The sequence below is a fragment of the Tachyglossus aculeatus genome, chromosome Y4, assembly GCF_015852505.1.
Source record: "Tachyglossus aculeatus isolate mTacAcu1 chromosome Y4, mTacAcu1.pri, whole genome shotgun sequence".
NCBI lineage: Eukaryota > Metazoa > Chordata > Mammalia > Monotremata > Tachyglossidae > Tachyglossus > Tachyglossus aculeatus.
This window is the reverse complement of record NC_052096.1, coordinates 10133296-10152457: the sequence shown is the minus strand read 5'-3', so window position 1 is coordinate 10152457 and position 19162 is coordinate 10133296. Positions and strand designations below refer to the sequence as shown.

Below are 19162 nucleotides of genomic sequence, written 5' to 3'. Positions count from 1 at the left end.
CCAAATTGGCAACATCTAGAGACAGTCCCTACCCAACAGTGGGCTCACAGTCTAAAAGGGGGAGACAGAGAACAAAACCAAACATACTAACAAAATAAAATGAATAGAATAGATATGTACAAGTAAAATAAATAGAGTAATAAATATGTACAAACATATATACAGGTGTTGTGGGGAAGGGAAGGAGGTAAGATGGGGGGGATGGAGACCAGTGGTGTCCAGTGGTCAGTGTGTTAGACAACTCAGGACTTGGGGTTTCTGGTTCTGCCTATGCCACTGGCCACCAACTGAGATTACTTCATCATCAATCATCAATCGTATTTATTGAGCGCTTACTATGTGCAGAGCACTGTACTAAGCGCTTGGGAAGTACAAACTGGCAACACATTTTGGGCAAGATGCTAATAATAATAATCAGAACTGTGGTATTTGTTAAGCACTTACTATGTACCAGGCACTGTTACTGGCGCTGGGGTCGATACAATTAAATTGGGTTGGACACAGTCCCTGTCCCACGTGGGACTCACCATCTTAATCCCCAGTCGTATTTATTGAGCGCTTACTGCGTGCAGAGCACTGTACTAAGCGCTTGGGAAGTACAAGTTGGCCCCCTTCTCACTCCTTCCTGCCCCTAGCAGCCTGCAGGGCACCTTGCCCACCGTCGGCAGCTGGCACAGTGCCCTGCACGTGGCTGGTGGCTGGCACCTCGCCCCGCCGCACGTGGTCAGCGCTCAGAAAAGCATTCCACACATGGTTGGCGCCCAGCACAGTGCCAACCTGCACACGGTTGGCGCCTGGCACAGCCTCATGAACGTGGTCGGAGACAGTGCCCTGCATATGGTCGGTGCCCTGCACACAGCTGGCATCCAGCAGGGCACCCTGCACGTAATCAATCAATCGTATTTATTGAGCGCTTACTGTGTGCAGAGCACTGTACTAAGCGCTTGGGAAGTACAAGTTGGCAACAATAATATAATAATTATAATAATAACATAATAATAATAATAATGATGGCATTTGTTAAGTGCTTACTTTGTGCAAAGCACTGTTCTAAGCGCTGGGGAGGATACAAGGTGATCAGGTCGTCCCACGTGGGGCTCACAGTCTTAATCCCCATTTTCCAGATGAGGTAACTGAGGCTCAGAGAAGTTAAGTGACTTGCCCAAAGTCACACAGCTGACATGTGGCAGAGGTGGGATTTGAACCCGTGACCTCTGACTCCAAAGTCCGGGCTCTTTCCCCTGAGCCACGCTGCATTTGTCTGCTGTGTGATCTTGGGCAAGTCACTTCACTTGCCTGTATATATGTATATATGTTTGTACATGTTTATTACTCTATTTATCTTACTTGTACATATCTACTCTATTTATTTTATTTTGTTAGTATGTTTGGTTTTGTTCTCTGTCTCCCCCTTCTAGACTGTGAGCCCACTGTTGGGTAGGGACCGTCTCTATACGTTGCCAACTTGTACTTCCCAAGCGCTTAGTACAGTGCTCTGCACACAGTAAGCGCTCAATAAATACGATTGATTGATTGATTCACTTCTTCATGCCTCAGTTCCCTCATCTGGAAAATGGAGATTCATTCATTCATTCAATCATATTTATTGAGCGCTTACTGTGTGCAGAGCACTGTATTAATCAATCAATCAATCAATCGTATTTATTGAGCGCTTACTATGTGCAGAGCACTGTACTAAGCGCTTGGGAAGTACAAATTGGCAACATAAAGAGACAGTCCCTACCCAACAGTGGGCTCACAGTCTAAAAGGGGGAGACTGAGAACAAAACCAAACGTACTAACAAAATAAAATAAATAGAATAGATATGTACAAGTAAAATAAATAAATAAATAGAGTAATAAATATGTACAAACATATATACATATTAAGCGCGTGGGAAGTGCAAGTTGGCGACATACAGAGACGGTCTCTACCCAACCACGGGCTCACAGTCTAGAAGGGGGAGACAGACAACAAAACATGTGGACAGGTGTCCGGTCATCAGAATAAATAAAAATAAAGCTAGATGCACATTATTAACAAAATAAATAGAATAATAAATATGTACAAGTAAAATAAATAGAGTAATAAATCTGTACGAACATATATACAGGTGCTGTGGGGAGGGGAAGGGGGTGGGGCGGGGGGGACAGGGAGGAGGAGAGAAAAAAGGGGGCTCACTCTGGGTGAGCCTGTGTGGGACAGGGACTATGTCCAACCCAATGATCTTCTATCTACCCCAGTGCTTAGGACAGCGCCTGGCACATAGTAAGCGCTATTATTATTATTTTAATTATGATTCCGGCCACTGAGGCCCACCAGGTGCTTCTGGTCCACCTTCGGTGGAAAGAGCAGGGGCTTTGGAGTCCGAGGTCATGGGTTCGAATCCCGGCTCCATTCATTCAATCGCATTTATTGAGCGCTTACTGTGTGCAGAACACTGGACTAAGCGCTTGGGAAGTCCAAGTTGGCAACATCTAGAGACGGTCCCTACCCAACAGCGGGCTCACAGGCTAGAAGGGGGACTTTTTTTTGACAACAAAACAAAACATATTAGCAAAATAAAATAAATAGAATACTGCTGGGTGACCTTGGGCAAGTCACTTAACTTCTCAGAGCCTCAGTGACCTCATCTGGAAAATGGGGATGATAACTGTGAGCCCCACGCGGGACAACTTGATCACCTTGTATCCCCCCGGCGCTTAGAACAGTGCTTAGCACATAGTAAGCACTTAACAAATGCCATTATTACTATAGATAATAATAATAATAGACTTCTAGATTTCTACACTGTGAGCCCACAGTTGGGTGGGGACTGTCTCTATATGTTGCCAACTTGTACTTCCCAAGCACTTAGTACGGTGCTCTGCACACAGTAAGCGCTCAATAAATACAATTGAATGAATGAATGAATGTATATATGTTTGTACATATTTATTACTCTATTTTATTTGTACATATTTATTCTATTCTATTTTGTTAATATGTTTTATTTTGTTGTCTGTCTCCCCCTTCTAGACTGTGAGCCCACTGTTAGGTAGGGACTGTCTCTATATGTTGCCAACTTGTACTTCCCAAGCGCTCAGTCCAGTGCTCTGCACACAGTAAGCACTCAATAAATACAATTGAATGAATGAATGAATGTATGTTTGTACATATTACCCTATTTATTTATTTTATTTGTACATATTTATTCTATTCTATTTTGTTAATATGTTTTATTTTGTTGTCTGTCTCCCCCTTCTAGACTGTGAGCCCGCTGTTAGGTAGGGACCGTCTCTCTATGTTGCCAACTTGTACTTCCCAAGCGTTCAGTCCAGTGCTCTGCACACAGTAAGCGCTCAATAAATACAACTGAATGAATGAATCAATCAATCGTATTTATTGAGAGCTTACTGTGCGCAGAGCACTGGACTAAGCGCCTGGGAAGTACAAGTTGGCAACATATAGAGACAGTCCCTACCCAACAGTGGGCTCACAGTCTAAAATGAATGAATGAATACGATTGATTGATGATGATGATGATTATTATTATCTGCTTTCCTCCCGGCTCCGGGTGGGGTCTCTGACCCTGGGGACCCCCGTCCCCACCCCCACGGTGCCTCCACTCCTTCCTCCACCCCCCCAGGGCCCGGCTGATACCTGTGTAAGCTCACTGGGCCTTTCTTCCAGCTTGCTGCTCATGTCCTCACGCAGCTTCTGCAGGCAGCTCCTGGCCTGGGGGAGAGGGATTCAATCAATCAATCAATCAATCAATCATATTTATTGAGCGCTTACTGTGTGCAGAGCACTGGACTAAGCGCTTGGGAAGTACAAGTCGGCAACGCACAGAGACAGTCCCTACCCAACAGCGGGCTCACAGTCTAGATTCCCTGAGAGGTGAGGCGGGGCGGGGGGGGCATCACACCTCCTAGATCAATCAATCAATCGTATTTATTGAGCGCTTACTGTGTGCAGAGCACTGGACTAAGCGCTTGGGAAGTACAAGCTGGCAACATATAGGGACAGTCCCTACCCAACAGTGGGCTCACAGTCTAAAAGGGGGAGACAGAGAACAAAACCAAACATACTAACAAAATAAAATAAATAGAATAGATATGTACAAGTAAAATAAATAGAGTAATAAATATGTACAAACATATATCCATATATACAGGTGCTGTGGGGAAGGGAAGGAGGTAAGATGGGGGGATGGAGAGGGGGACGAGGGGGAGAGGAAGGAAGGGGCCTAGATGTACTGGACCTCACTCGAGGGACAGAAGTGGGGCCGGGGGGTGGGGGCGGAGTGTAGTAATGATGATGATGATGGTGGTATTTGTTAAGCGCTTACTACGTGCAAAGCACTGTTCTAAGCGCTGGGGGGATACAGGGTGATTAGGTTGTCCCACGCGGGGCTCACAGTCTTAATCCCCATTTTACAGGTGAGGGAACTGAGGCACAGAAGTGAAGTGACTTGCCCAAAGTCACACAGCTGACAATTGGAGGAGGCGGGATTAGAACCCACGACCCCTGACTTCCAAGCCCGGGCTCCTTCCACTGAGCCACGTTGGGGTCCGATGCCATTATGGGTACCAGGTCCGGGCACCGTCACCGCGCCAGTGGGCCCCCCACCCCCCCCCCGGCCTGCCCATCGGGGTCGGGGGCCCGAGAAGCACCTGTATGCCCCTCAGCTCCCCGTCCCATCCACATCACCTCAACTCACTCCCTTTAATAATAATAATAATAATGATGGCATTTATTAAGCGCTTACTATGCGCAAAGCACTGTTCTAAGCGCTGGGGAGGTTACAAGGCGATCAGGTTGTCCCACGTGGGGCTCACAGTCTTAATCCCTATTTTACAGATGAGGGAACTGCAGCCCAGAGAAGTTAAGTGACTTGTCCAGAGTCACACAGCTGACAATTAGCGGAGTCGAGATTTGAACACATGACCTCTGACTCCAAAGCCCGTGCTCTTTCCACTGAGCCACGGTGCTTCCCTTTGCTCTCCCCCCCCCTTCCCCACCCCACAGCACTTATGTATCTATGTATAACTTTATTTATTTATATTGATGTCTGTTTACTTGTTTGGATGTTTGTCTTCCCCCTTCTAGGCCGTAAGCCCTGTGTGGACAGGGATTGCCTCTCTTTACTGCTGAATTGTACTTTCCAAGCGCTTAGTACGGTGCTCTGCACACAGTAAGTGCTCAATAAATACGATTGAATGAATGAATGAATGAATAGTACTTCCTGGATGTACCGGTCTTGGTTCTGGGGGAGGGGGGCGTTTATATACTGGACCTCCCTCGGAGGGGGGGATGTTGGGGAGGGGGGCGTCATACCTCCTGGATGTACTGGACCTCGCTCTTCAGCTGATCGATATTCTTCTCGTGGACCAATTTTTCTCTACCCTTGCCCTTGAGGTACACCTGCAGGAGGAAAGGGCGGGAATGGAGGCCCACCTGTCGGAGGGGGCCGACACATCCACGGCCCACACAACCCACCAAACTGTGTGTGTGTGGGGGTGTGTGTGTATGTGTGTGTCTCTCCCGGGCGGCCCCCGAGGGGCAGGGACCGCGTCCCCCCCCCCCCCGACGCCCCCCACTCCCGCCCCCAAACGCCTCTTGCCTTGATGATTTCCTCGTGCCCATCGTTGGACTGGACGCGCTCTGAGGCCAGAGTGTGGCCGCCCCCCGGCCGGCTGGAAACCATGGCTGCGGACCACTCGGACAGCTGGGGAAGGGTGGGGGGGTCGAGAGGGGGTCAGGAAGGAATAATAATAATAACTGAGGTACTCCCCCCTCCATCCCCCCTTCCCTTCCCCACAGCACCTGTATATATGTAATAATAATAATGACGGCATTTGTTAAGCGCTTACTATGTGCAAAGCACTGTTCTAAGCGCTGGGGGGATACAAGGTGATCAGGTTGTCCCACGTGGGGCTCACAGTCTTAATCCCCATTTTACAGATGAAGGAACTGAGGCTCAGAGAAGTGAAGTAACTTGCCCAAGGTCACACAGCTGACATATGGTGGAGCCGGGATTCGAACCCATGACCTTTGACTCCAAAGCCCGGGCTCTTTCCACTGAGCCACGCTGCTTCTCTATATGTATATATGTTTGTACATATTTACTACTCTATTTATTTATTTATTTATTTTACTTGTACATATCTATTCATTTTATTTTGTTAGTATGTTTGGTTTTGTTCTCTGTCTCCCCCTTTTAGACTGTGAGCCCACTGTTGGGTAGGGACTGTCTCTAGATGTTGCCAATTTGGACTTCCCAAGCGCTTAGTCCAGTGCTCTGCACATAGTAAGCGCTCAATAAATACGATTGATGATGATGATGAGGTACTTGATAAGCGCTTACTGTGTGCCAGGCACTGTAGTAAGCGCCGGGGTGGATCCAAGCAAATCGGGTTGGACACCGTCCCTTGTCCCACCTTAATCCCCATTTTCCAGATGAGGGAACTGAGGCCCAGGGAAGTGAAGCGACTTGCCCGAGGTCACACAGCAGACAAGGGGCGGAGCTGGGATTAGAACCCAGGTCCTTCGGATTCCACTACGCCAGGCTGCCAGAGCCCGGTCAGCGGGGACCACAGGGCCACCCCCGCGCACGTCCGGACTCAGTCTTATTCACTGGGCGCTTACTGTGTGCGGAGCACTGTACTAAGCGCTGGGGAGAGGACGAGAAGCAGCATGGCCTACTAGTGGACAGAGCCCAGGCTTGGGAGTCGGGAGGTCATGGGTTCTAATCCCAGCTCCGCCACTTTGCTGTGTGACCCTGGGCAAGTCACTTCACTTGTCTGGGCCTCAATTCGCTCATCTGTAAAATGGGGATTGAGACAGGGAGCCCCACGCGGGACAGGGGCTGCGTCCAACCCGATTTGTTTGGGTCCACCTCAGGGCTTAGTACACTACCTGGCACATAATCGTCATCATCATCAATCGTATTTATTGAGCGCTTACTGTGTGCAGAGCACTGTACTAAGCGCCTGGGAAGTACAAATTGGCAACATATAGAGACAGTCCCTACCCAACAGTGGGCTCACAGTCTAAAAATAACTGCGTCGTCTCCCCGAAGGGAACGCAGCACCCCACGATAAGTGGTGCGCCCTTCTGCAGAGCGGGCTGGAGACGGGGGAAGTGGGAGGTGTGCCCAGAGAGGTTGAGGGAGGGTCCCAAGGTCACACAGCAACAGCATGTGGGAGACAGAGCCAACCGAGGTCTCCCCCGTAGCCGGCTGCCGAGGCGGGGTGGGAGGGGAGGGGAGGGGGAAGAGCTGGTCCGATCTGATCCCGAATCTCACCCGGAATCTCATCGGCCCTGCGGCTTCGGGTGGCAGGGAAGTGGTGGGGATGGGCCACCTGTAGAGAATGCCACCCCGGGGGTCCTCGCCTGCCAGCCCCCCAACCCTTTCTGCTTTAACCCGGGGGGGGCAAGGAGGCTCGAAATGAAGCAGGTGCTGTGCTGGATGCCGACCGTGTGCCGGGCATTGTGCCAGCCACTGGCCACGTGAAGCGGCTTGGCTCAGTGGAAAGCACGTGGGCTCCGGAGTCAGAGGTCATGGGTTCAAATCCCGGCTCTGCCAATTGTCAGCTGGGTGACTTGGGGCGAGTCACTTCTCGGTGTCTCAGTTTCCTCATCTGTAAAATGGGGACTGACACTGCGAGCCCCACATGGGACAGCCTGATCACCGCGTGTCCTCCCCAGCGCTTAGAACAGTGCTTTGCACGTAGTAAGCGCTTAACAAATGCCATCATTATTATTATTAACAAGTACCATCCTCATTACAATATAACAGACACATTCATCGCCCACAGCGAGCTGGTCGGCGAGGAGGCGAGACTCGAGAGCAAGCCAGGAGATGCCTGGATGCTGGTAAATATTCTATTTATTTTATTTTGTTAGTATGTTTGGTTTTGTTCTCTGTCTCCCCCTTTTAGACTGTGAGCCCGCTGTTGGGTAGGGACTGTCTCTATATGTTGCCAACTTGGACTTCCCAAGCGCTTAGTACAGTGCTCTGCACACAGTAAGTGCTCATTGAATACGACTGATTGATTGGTAATAATAATAATGGCATTTATTAAGCACTTACTATGTGCAAAGCACTGTTCTAAGTACCGGGTGGATACAAGGTGATCAGGTTGCCCCACGGGGGGCTCACAGTCAATCCCCATTTTACAGATGAGATAACTGAGGCATAGAGAAGTTAAGTGACTTGCCCAAAGTCACCCAGCTGACGATTGGCAGAGCCGGGATTTGAACCCATGACCACTGACTCCAAAGCCCGGGCTCTTTCCCCTGAGCCACGCCGCGGTCCAATTTGGGGCTCCTCTCGCCCACCTCCCTCATCCCCGACGAGACCCTGCAACACGCCAGCCCGAGAAATCCCTCCTCCGAGACACGGAGGGCAGGGATCTCCATGCCACCATCCCCTCCGCTCCCAGCAGACTGGAAGCTCCTGGAGGGGAGGGACTTCGCCTTCCAAGCGCTTAGTTCAGTGCTTTTAAGATTCCTTAACTAAGATTGAATAATGGAAAATGGAATAACACAAGATGAGTAGGAACAAAAAGGGTTCAAAACTCTATGGTCCAGCTCATTGTGGAAAAGACTGGGAAAAGATAATAGTGATTCAGTACAGGAGCTATTTAAAAAAAAAAAAGGAAAGTCACTATCTGGTCAGCAGGTAGATTAATGCAAGGAATGTGCATCATTGTGGGAAAGACTGGGAAAAGATAATAGTGATTCAGTACAGGAGCTATTTTAAAAAAAAAGGAAAGTCACTATCTGGTCAGCAGGTAGATTAATGCAAGGAGTGTGCATCTTTGTGGAAAAGACTGGGAAAAGATAATAGTGGTTCAGTACAGGAGCTATTTAAAAAAAAAGGAAAGTTACTATCTGGTCAGCAGGTAGATTAATGCAAGGAGTGTGCATCATTGTGGGAAAGACTGGGAAAAGATAATAGTGGTTCAGTATAGGAGCTATTTAAAAAAAAAGGAAAGTCACTATCTGGTCAGCAGGTAGACTAATGCAAGGAGTGTGCATCTTTGTGGAAAAGACTGGGAAAAGATAATAGTGATTCAGTACAGGAGCTATTTTTTTAAAAAAAAGGAAAGTCACTATCTGGTCAGCAGGTAGATTAATGCAAGGAGTGTGCATTTTTGTGTTGTTGTTTACCAAAATTTTTCCCTGACTTCTACCTGCGGCCTTCCCAGACTGAGCCCCCTCCTTCCCCTCCCCACATCACCTGTATATATGTATATATGTTTGTATGTATTTATTACTCTATTTTAGTTGCACATATTTATTCTATTTATTTTATTTTGTTAACATGTTTCGTTTTGCCATCTGTCTCCCCCTTCTAGACTGTGAGCCCGCTGTTGGGTAGGGACCGTCTCTATATGTTGCCAGCTTGCACTTCCCCAGCGCTTAGTACAGTGCTCTGCACATAGTAAGCACTCAATACGGTTGAACAAATGAATGATCTGAGAAGCAGCGTGGCCGAGTGAAAAGAACCCAGGCCTGAGAGTCAGAGGACCTGGGTTCCGATCCCGGCTCCGCCACTTGTCCGCTGGGTGACCTTGGGCAAGCCACTTGGCTTCTCTGTGCCTCTGTTATCTCATCCATAAAATGGGGATTAAGACTGAGTGGGACAGGGAGTGTGTCCAATTTACTTAGCTTGTATCTACCCCGGCGATTAGTACAGTGCCTGGAACATAGTAAGTGCATAACGAATACCATTAATAATAATAATAATAATAATAATAGCATTTATTAAGCGCTTACTATGTGCAGTGCACTGTTCTAAGCGCTGGGGAGGTTACAATGTGATGAGGTTGTCCCACGGGGGGGTCTCACAGTCTTAATCCTCATTTTACAGAGGAGGGAACTGAGGCCCAGAGAAGTGAAACAGTCTTCACCCCCATTTTACAGATGAGGGAACTGAGGCCCAGAGAGGTTGAGTGGCTTGCCCAAAGTCACGCAGCTCATTGGCGGAGCCGGGATTTGAACCCATGACCTCTGCCTCCAAAGCCCGGGCTCTTTCCCGCTGAGCCACGCTGCTTCTCACGATTCTTGTGATGAGGACCAAGCTGTAGTAATAGCATTTATGAAGTCTTCTAGACTGTGAGCCCACTGTTGGGTAGGGACCGTCTCTATGGGTTGCCAACGTGGACTTCCCAAGCGCTTAGTACAGTGCTCTGCACCCAGTAAGAGCTCAATAAATACGATTGATTGATTGATTGAAAAAAAAGGGGGCTCATTACATCGCACTGGTTGATTGACTCAACACCCCCCCCCAACAAAAAGTCCTTCTGGATCGAGGGGCTACCAAACTACGCATCAGGCAAAAACTCCTCACCCTGGGCTTCAAGGCTGTCCATCACCTCGCCCCCTCCTACCTCACCTCCCTTCTCTCCTTCTCATTCATTCATTCATTCAATCGTATTTATTGAGCGCTTACTGTGTGCAGAGCACTGTACCAGCCGAGCCCGCACCCTCCGCTCCGTACTAAGCGCTTGGGAAGTCCAAGTTGGCAACGTATAGAGACGGTCCCTACCCAACAGCGGGCTCACAGTCTAGGACGGGGAGACGGACAACCAAACAAAACACATTAACAAAATAAAATAAATAGAATAAATATGTACAAGTAAAATAAATAGAGTAATCAATCAATCAATTGTATTTATTGAGAGCTTACTGTGTGCAGAGCACTGGACTAAGCGCTTGGGAAGTCCAAGTTGGCAACGTGTAGAGACGGTCCCTACCCAACAGCGGGCTCACAGTCTAGGAGGGGAAGACAGACAACCAAACAAAACACATTAACAAAATAAAATAAATAGAATAAATATGTACAAGTAAAATAAATAGAGTAATCAATCAATCAATTGTATTTATTGAGAGCTTACTGTGTGCAGAGCACTGGACTAAGCGCTTGGGAAGTCCAAGTTGGCAACGTGTAGAGACGGTCCCTACCCAACAGCGGGCTCACAGTCTAGGACGGGAAGACAGACAACCAAACAAAACACATTAACAAAATAAAATAAATAGAATAAATATGTACAAGTAAAATAAATAGAGTAATCAATCAATCAATTGTATTTATTGAGAGCTTACTGTGTGCAGAGCACTGGACTAAGCGCTTGGGAAGTCCAAGTTGGCAACGTGTAGAGACGGTCCCTACCCAACAGCGGGCTCACAGTCTAGGAGGGGAAGACAGACAACCAAACAAAACACATTAACAAAATAAAATAAATAGAATAAATATGTACAAGTAAAATAAATAGAGTAATCAATCAATCAATCGTATTTATTGAGCGCTCACTGTGTGCAGGGCACTGGACTAAGCGCTTGGGAAGTCCAAGTTGGCAACGTATAGAGTCAGTCCCTACCCAACAGCGGGCTCACAGTCTGGGACGGGGAGACAGACAACCAAACACATTAACAAAATAAAATAAATAGAACAAATATGTACAAGTAAAATAAATAATCAATTAATTAATCGTATTTATTGAGTGCTTACTGTGTGCAGAGCACCGTACTAAGCGCTTGGGAAGTCCAAGTTGGCAACGTATAGAGACGGTCCCTACCCAACAGCGGGCTCACAGTCTAGGAGGGCGAGACGGACAACCAAACAAAACACATTAAGAAAATAAAATAAATAGAATAAATATGTACAAGTAAAATAGAGTAATCAATCAATCAATTGTATTTATTGAGCGCTTACTGTGTGCAGGGCACCAGACTAAGCGCTTGGGAAGTCCAAGTTGGCAACGTATAGAGACGGTCCCTACCCAACAGCGGGCTCACAGTCTAGGAGGGGGAGACGGACAACCAAACAAAACACATTAACAAAATAAAATAAATAGAATAAATATGTACAAGTAAAATAAATAGAGTAATAAATGTGTACAAACTCCGCCAAGCTAGCTCTCTTCCACCCTTCAAAGCCCTACTGAGAGCTCACCTCCTCCAGGAGGCCTTCCCACACTGAGCCCCCTCCTTCCTCTCCCCACAGCACCTGTGTATATGTTTGTACAGACTTATTACTCTATTTATTTTACTTGTACATATTTACCACTCTATTTATTTTATTTTGTTAATATATTTTGTTTTGTTGTCTGTCTCCCCCTTCTAGACTGTGAGCCCGCTGCTGGGTAGGGACCGTCTCTATATGTTGTCAACTTGTACTTCCCAAGTGCTTAGTCCAGTGCTCTGCACACAGTCAGTGCTCAATAAATACGTTTGAATGAACGAAGAATATTTCCGATTCTATTAATTTTATTTTGTTAATATATTTTGTTTTGTTTTCTGTCTCCCCCTTCTAGACTGTGAGCCTGTTGTTGGGTAGGGACCGTTGCTAGATGTTGCCAACTTGGACTTCCCAAGCGCTTAGTACAGTGCATTGCACACAGTAAGCGCTCAATAAATACGATTGAATGAATGAATTAATTTTCCTAGTCTATTATTTTATTTTGTTAATATATTTTGTTTTGTTGTCTGTCCCCCCTTCTAGACTGTAAGCCCGCTGCTGGGTAGGGACCGTCTCTATATGTTGCCAACTTGTACTTCCCAAGCGCTTAGTACAGTGCTCTGCACACAGTCAGTGCTCAATAAATACGTTTGAATGAATGAATATTTCCTATTCCATTAATTTTATTTTGTTAATATATTTTGTTTTGTTGTCTGTCTCCCCCTTCTAGACTGTGAGCCTGTTGTTGGGTAGAGACCGTCTCTGTATGTTGCCAACTTGTACTTCCCAAGCGCTTAGTCCAGTGCTCTGCACACAGTAAGTGCTCAATACGACTGAATGAATGAATAAACAGAAATATTCCCTGCCCACAATGAGCTTCCAGTCTAGAGAAGCAGCGTGACTCAGTGGAAAGAGCCCGGGCTTTGGAGTCAGAGGTCATGGATTCAAATCCCGGCTCCGCCACTTGTCAGCTGGGTGACTTTGGGCAAGTCGCTTCACTTCTCTGGGCCTCAGTTACCTCATCTGGAAAATGGGGATTAAGCTGTGAGCCCCCCAAGGGACAACCTGATCGCCTTGTAAACTCCCCAGCGCTTAGAACAGTGCTTTGCACATAGTAAGCGCTTAACAAATACCATCATTATTTTATTTATTTAGAGGGGGGACGAGCAAACTCGGGGGACGCCCAGCCGCTCAGCTTCTCTTTCTGGGGCAGAGCCCGGCTACCCCATCCCCTTCTGGGGAGGTTTAGCCGGCGCCCCCCGCCCGGCAAACATTCAATCATTCATTCATTCATTCAATTGTATTTATTGAGCGCTTACGGTGTGCAGAGCACTGTACTAAGCGCTTGGGAAGTCCAAGTTGGCAACATATAGAGACGGTTCCTACCCAACAGTGGGCTCACAGTCTAAAAGGGGGGACACCCCCCAGATCCAGTGACCGGTCACCGGGGAGACTGGGCCTCTCTCACCCACGTTTCCTTCTCTCTCTCTCCCGGGGTGCTCTGCAGCCTACACCCTGGGGGTCCCTGGCCCCCCATCATCCCCCGGCACGTGGGTTACCCCCCAGATTCTTCCTCCCCCATGTTTCCCTAGGGTTGCCATGGCCTCCCGGGCTCTGGGGCGGGCTGGCTCTGAGGCCCCAGATCCCCCAGCCGATAGCGAACCCGCCGGGGCATGTGCCGAGGGGCACCCCAACCTGGACGGTCCTCCCCGGGGACGGGGAGTTGGGGGGTGCCCCTCTTCCCACAGGCCCGAGAAGCACGGAAGATTGCGGGGGGATGGAGGCCAGGATGCCTCCCATGCCCCAGAGTCCCTGGGGGAGCTGGGGAGCGGGTGTGTACGTGTGTTTGTGTGCCAGTGAAGTTTGGCCTGGAAAAGAGAGGAGTGGATAATAATAATGATGGCATTTGTTAAGCGCTTACTATGTGCAAAGCACTGTTCTAAGCATCATCATCAATCGTATTTATTGAGCGCTTACTATGTGCACAGCACTGGACTAAGCGCTTGGGAAGTACAAATTGGCAACATATAGAGACAGTCATCATCATCATCATCAGTCGTATTTATTGAGCGCTTACTATGTGCAGAGCACTGTACTAAGCGCTTGGGAAGTACAAGTGGGCAACATATAGAGACAGCCCCTACCCAACAGTGGGCTCACAGTCTAAAAGGGGGAGACAGAGAACAAAACCAAACATACTAACAAAATAAAATAAATAGAATGGATGTGTACAAGTAAAATAAATAAATAGAGTAATAAATACGTACAAACATATATACAGGTGCTGTGGGGAAGGGAAGGAGGTAAGATGGGGGGATGGAGAGGGGGACGAGGGGGAGAGGAAGGAAGGGGCTCAGTCTGGGAAGGCCTCCTGGAGGAGGGTTTACAAGGTGATCAGGTTGTCCCACTTGGGGCTCCCAGTCTTAATCCCCATTTTACAGATGAGGTCACTGAGGCACAGAGAAGTGACGTGACTTGCCCAAAGTCACACAGCTGACGGTGGGGAGGGGGGCATTCCTGGAACCGGCGTGCAAGTCCCCAGGGGCTCCCCCCCAACCTTCTCACCCAGCCCCCCCGGACGGTCCCACCGACCCTCCAACCCCCGGCCCGGGAATTACCCACATATTCTTCCTCCCACTCCATTTTCCGCTTTCCGGGGGGGTCATCACGGGGCAGGCTCCAGGGGAGGGGGAGAGCCGGGAGGAGGAGCGGGGGGCAGTTTGGGCTGCGGCTTGGGGATTGTCAGGGCAGCTGGTGGTGGTGGGGGGATTGGGGTGGGGAGGGGGAATTGCAGCAAGGCCAGGGCGCGGGGGGGCCAAACTACATTCCTCCTCCTCATCATCAATCGTATTTATTGAGCGCTTACTATGTGCAGAGCACTGTACTAAGCGCTTGGGAAGTCCAAATTGGCAACATTCCTGCGGAAGGCCTCCCCTTCCCAGCACCGCACAGACCCGTGTTCAAACAAATCTGTGGCCAGTGACTCAGCCCAGGTTGGGGTGTGGGGTGTATGTGTGTGTGTGTGTGTGTGGTGTGTCTCTGTGCGTCTGTGACGTGGGAGGAGGAGGAGGTGAAGAAGGAGAGGTAAACAGCCGCCCAGCTGGGTTTCCATTCCCACGGCTGGCCTGGCCGGCCCTGGCCTGTGTCTTGGGGCAGGGGAGTGGGCTGGACGGACGGACGGACAGGCAAATGGATGGACGCCACCTCCTCCTCCTCCTGCTGCTGGCGGCGGAGGCCGGGCACGCATCCCAGACTCGCCTGCCAGGCCTTGACTCAGTTTACCCTCTCGGGAAACAGGCCCAACCCGCCCCCCCCCCCCGGCCCCAAGCAGGATTCAGGACTCCAGCCCTCCAGCTCAGACGGTCAGCCGGGCAGGGGGCTGCTATAGCATCCTCTCCCAAGCGCTCAGTACAGTGCCCTGCACAGACTAAGCGCTCCGTACCATTGATGGATTCCTCCTCTGGGCTGGAGGAGGTGCCCCCCGGGCCGGGGGCCGGACCGAAAGATGGGGTGGGAAGAAGAGGGGGTTCACTTGTTTGCCTGGGGTGTCCTCGCCAGGCAGGTGGGTGCAGGGGAGATGGGCTTCACCCGGCTGTTTAATAATGACGGCATCTGTTAAGCGCTTACTATGTTCATTCATTCATCATTCAATCGTATTTATTGAGTGCTTACTGTGTGCAGAGCAAGTACTATGTGCCAGGCACCGTACTAAGCGCTAGCTGTTCGACTGATTAATCAATCGATTAAATACGATTGATGATGATGTTCGGGTTGCCCACGCCTGGATGGTGGGTGGGGATGAAGACCCCTGAGCTCTTCCAGCTGCTTAGTAGGGTGCCCGGCCGTGCAGGCGCTCAGTAAGTACAAGCTACTGACAATGGAGGGGCGGAGGGGTCAGGACAGGCTGTAAATTCCTGCCTCCTCAGGCCCGAGGAATTCGGGGCGCCCTGCTGGAGTCGCCCCACAAACCCAACTCGTTCGAGGAGTCCGAGTCTCTCTGCCCTCACTGGACCGGACCGGACCTGTTCACTTCCCGGTCAGCTGGCCGGGCCCCCCGCCGCCTCATTTCTCTCGCCCCCATTAAGGCTGGAAGGGAAAAACCAATCAATCAATCGTATTTATTGAGCGCTTACTGTGCGCAGAGCACTGGACTAAGCGCTTGGGAAGTACAAGGCCGGGGGTCACCCAAGGGGCGGTCAGGACGGTGGGGAGGACCCCATCTGGGTGGGTGGGTGGGTGGGTAGTGGAGACCGAGGCCCTCCCCCACGCAGGCCGGCTCCCCCTGCTGAACTCCACTCGAGTCCTGGGTTCGAGTTCTGCCCTCCTAACAGGACGGCGCTCTCCATTCATTCATTCAATCGTATTGAGCGCCTCCTGTGCGCAGGGCACTGTACTAAGCGCTTGGGGAGTACAAGTTGGCGAAGCTCTCCATTCATTCATTCAATCGTATTGAGCCCTTACTGTGCGCAGGGCACTGTACTAAGCGCTTGGGGAGTACAAGTTGGCGAAGCTCTCCATTCATTCATTCAATCGTATTGAGCCCTTACTGTGTGCAGTGCACTGTACTAAGCGCTTGGGGAGTACAAGATGGCAAAGCTCTCCATTCATTCACTCAATTGTACTGAGTGCTTACTGTGTGCAGGGCACTGTACTAAGCGCTGGGGAAGTACAAGTTGGCGACACTCTCCATTCATTCAATCATATAGAGCGCTTACTGTGTGCAGAGCACTGTACTAAGCACTGGGGAAGTACAAGTTGGCGACGCTCTCCATTCATTCAATCATATTGAGCGCTTACTGTATGCAGAGCACTGTACTAAGTGCTGGGGAAGTACAAGTTGGAGACGCTCTCCATTCATTCATTCAGTCGTATTGAGCGCTTACTTTGTGCAAAGCACTGTACTAAGCGCTTGGGAAGTACAAGTTGGCGACATCTAGAGACGCTCCCTACCCAACAACCGGGGGTGGAGCCGCCAGGGGACCCCCAACCCCCAACAACCCCTTCAGGGCTGTATAACCGGGCGGGGGAGGGGGGGGGATCCCCGAAGAAAAATGTTGCCAACTTGTACTTCCCAAGCGCTTAGTACAGTGCTCTGCACACAGTAAGCGCTCAATAACTTCTAGACTGTGAGCCCGCTGTTGGGTAGGGGCCGTCTCTCTATGTTGCCAACTTGTACTTCCCAGGCGCTTAGTACAGTGCTCTGCACAGAGTAAGCGCTCAATAAATACGAGTGAATGAATGAATGAATAAATAGGACTGCATGAATGAATGAATGGGAAGCTCTAGGGCGGAATAAGGGGAAGGGGGGAGAAGAGGGAAAGCGGGGAGAGGGGACAAAGTCCTGCGAAGGGAGCCGAGTGGGGGTGAGGGGAAGGGGTATAGCCTAGGGACCCCTCCCCACTAGCGCTCAGAACATTCATTCAATCGTATTTATTGAGCGCTTACTGTGTGCAGAGCACTGGACTAAGCGCTTGGGAAGTCCAAGTTGGCAACATCTAGAGACGGTCGCTACCCAACAGCAGGCTCACAGTCTACAAGAGGGAGACAGACAACAAAACATATTAACAAAATAAAAAAAGTAGAATAAATACGTACAAATAGAGTGATAAATATGTACAAATATATATACCGGTGCTGAGGGGAGGGGAAGGAGGGGGCTCAGTCTGGGAAGGCCTCCCGGAGGTAGTGAGCTCCCATTCATTCATTCATTCATTCATTCAATCGTATTTAGTGAGCGCTTACTGTGTGCAGAGCACTGTACTAAGCGCTTGGAAAGTCCAAGTTGGCAACATATAGAGACGGTTCCTACCTACAATCCAAGTTGGCAACATCTAGAGACGGTCCCTACCCAACAATAAATCAGTCAATCGGATTTATTGAGCGCTTACTGCGTGCAGAGCACTGTACTAAGCGTATGGGAAGTCCAAGTTGGCAACCTATAGAGACGGTCCCTACCCAACAATCAATCAACCGTATTTACTGAGCGCTTACTGCGTGAAGAGCACTGTACTAAGCGCTTGGGAAGTCCAAGTTGGCAACCTATAGAGACGGTCCCTACCCAACAATCAATCAAATTTACTGAGCGCTTACTGCGTGCAGAGCACTGTACTAAGCGCTTGGGAAGTCCAAGTTGGCAACCTATAGAGACGGTCCCTACCCAACAATCAATCGTATTTATTGAGCGCTTACGGCGTGCAGAGCACTGTACTAAGCGCTTGGAAAGTCCAAGTTAGCAACATATAGAGACGGTCCCTACCCAACAATCAATCAACCGTATTTACTGAGCGCTTACTGCGTGCAGAGCACTGTACTAAGCGCTTGGGAAGTCCAAGTTGGCAACCTATAGAGACGGTCCCTACCCAACAATCAATCGTATTTATTGAGCGCTTACGGCGTGCAGAGCACTGCACTAAGCGCTTGGAAAGTCCAAGTTAGCAACATACAGAGACGGTCCCTACCCAACAATCAATCAATCGGATTTATTGAGCGCTTACTGCGTGCAGAGCACTGTACTAAGCGCTTGGGAAGTCCAAGTTGGCAACATCTAGAGACGGTCCCTACCCAACAATCAATCAATCGGATTTATTGAGCGCTTACTATGTGCAGAGCACTGGACTAAGCGCTTGGGAAGTCCAAGTTGGCAACTTAGAGAGACGGTCCCCAGCCAACAGTGGGCTCACAGTCTAGAAACTGCTTTGCACGTAGTAAGCGTTTAATAAATGCCATCATTATTATTATTATTAATAATAATTGTGATTATTACCTCGCTGTCGGGGTGCACGTCCACCGGGGCGGTCCAGCCGTGGTCTCCGTTCATCGCCCCCACGGAACCCCGTCCTTCCCGCCCCGCGCCCCGGCCCAAGTGGCGCGCCCGCCGCTCGCACGCCTATTTATAACCTCGGAGGGCGGGGTGTGTGGGCGGGGCGAAGTAAGGACACGCCCCCTGTCCGCGCGCGCCTCCCCCAATGGAAAGCGAGACGGGTCTCTTATTTGCATAGGGGGGCGGGGTATCACCGCCTGTCCCCGCCCCTCCACCAATAGAAAGCGAAGACGCGTCCCTTATTTACATAAGGGGCGTGGCCTTGGAGCCCCCTTGGAGGGAGGGGCGCCCCCTGGCGGGCCGCGGAGACATCCCCACCCTCCGCCCGCCCTGACGTCATCCCGCCCTGGGTGGGGCTTGTTTGCCGGGAGCGGCGGAGGGGAGGGTA

General features: G+C 49.8%; 1 protein-coding gene across 1 annotated transcript in view; it reads right to left on the bottom strand.

Moving 5' to 3' along the window:
• TUFT1 (tuftelin 1) overlaps positions 1 to 18771 on the bottom strand; it is a 31622-nt gene extending 12851 nt beyond the window's left edge. The window contains exons 1-4 of the mRNA XM_038768470.1: positions 18718 to 18771; positions 5607 to 5711; positions 5321 to 5407; positions 3644 to 3718 (exon numbers count right to left, since the gene is read on the bottom strand). Of these exons, the coding sequence (XP_038624398.1) occupies positions 3644 to 3718; positions 5321 to 5407; positions 5607 to 5711; positions 18718 to 18771 (321 nt within the window). The remainder of the gene's footprint in view (positions 1 to 3643; positions 3719 to 5320; positions 5408 to 5606; positions 5712 to 18717) is intronic.
• Between the last annotated feature and the right edge of the window lie 391 nt (positions 18772 to 19162).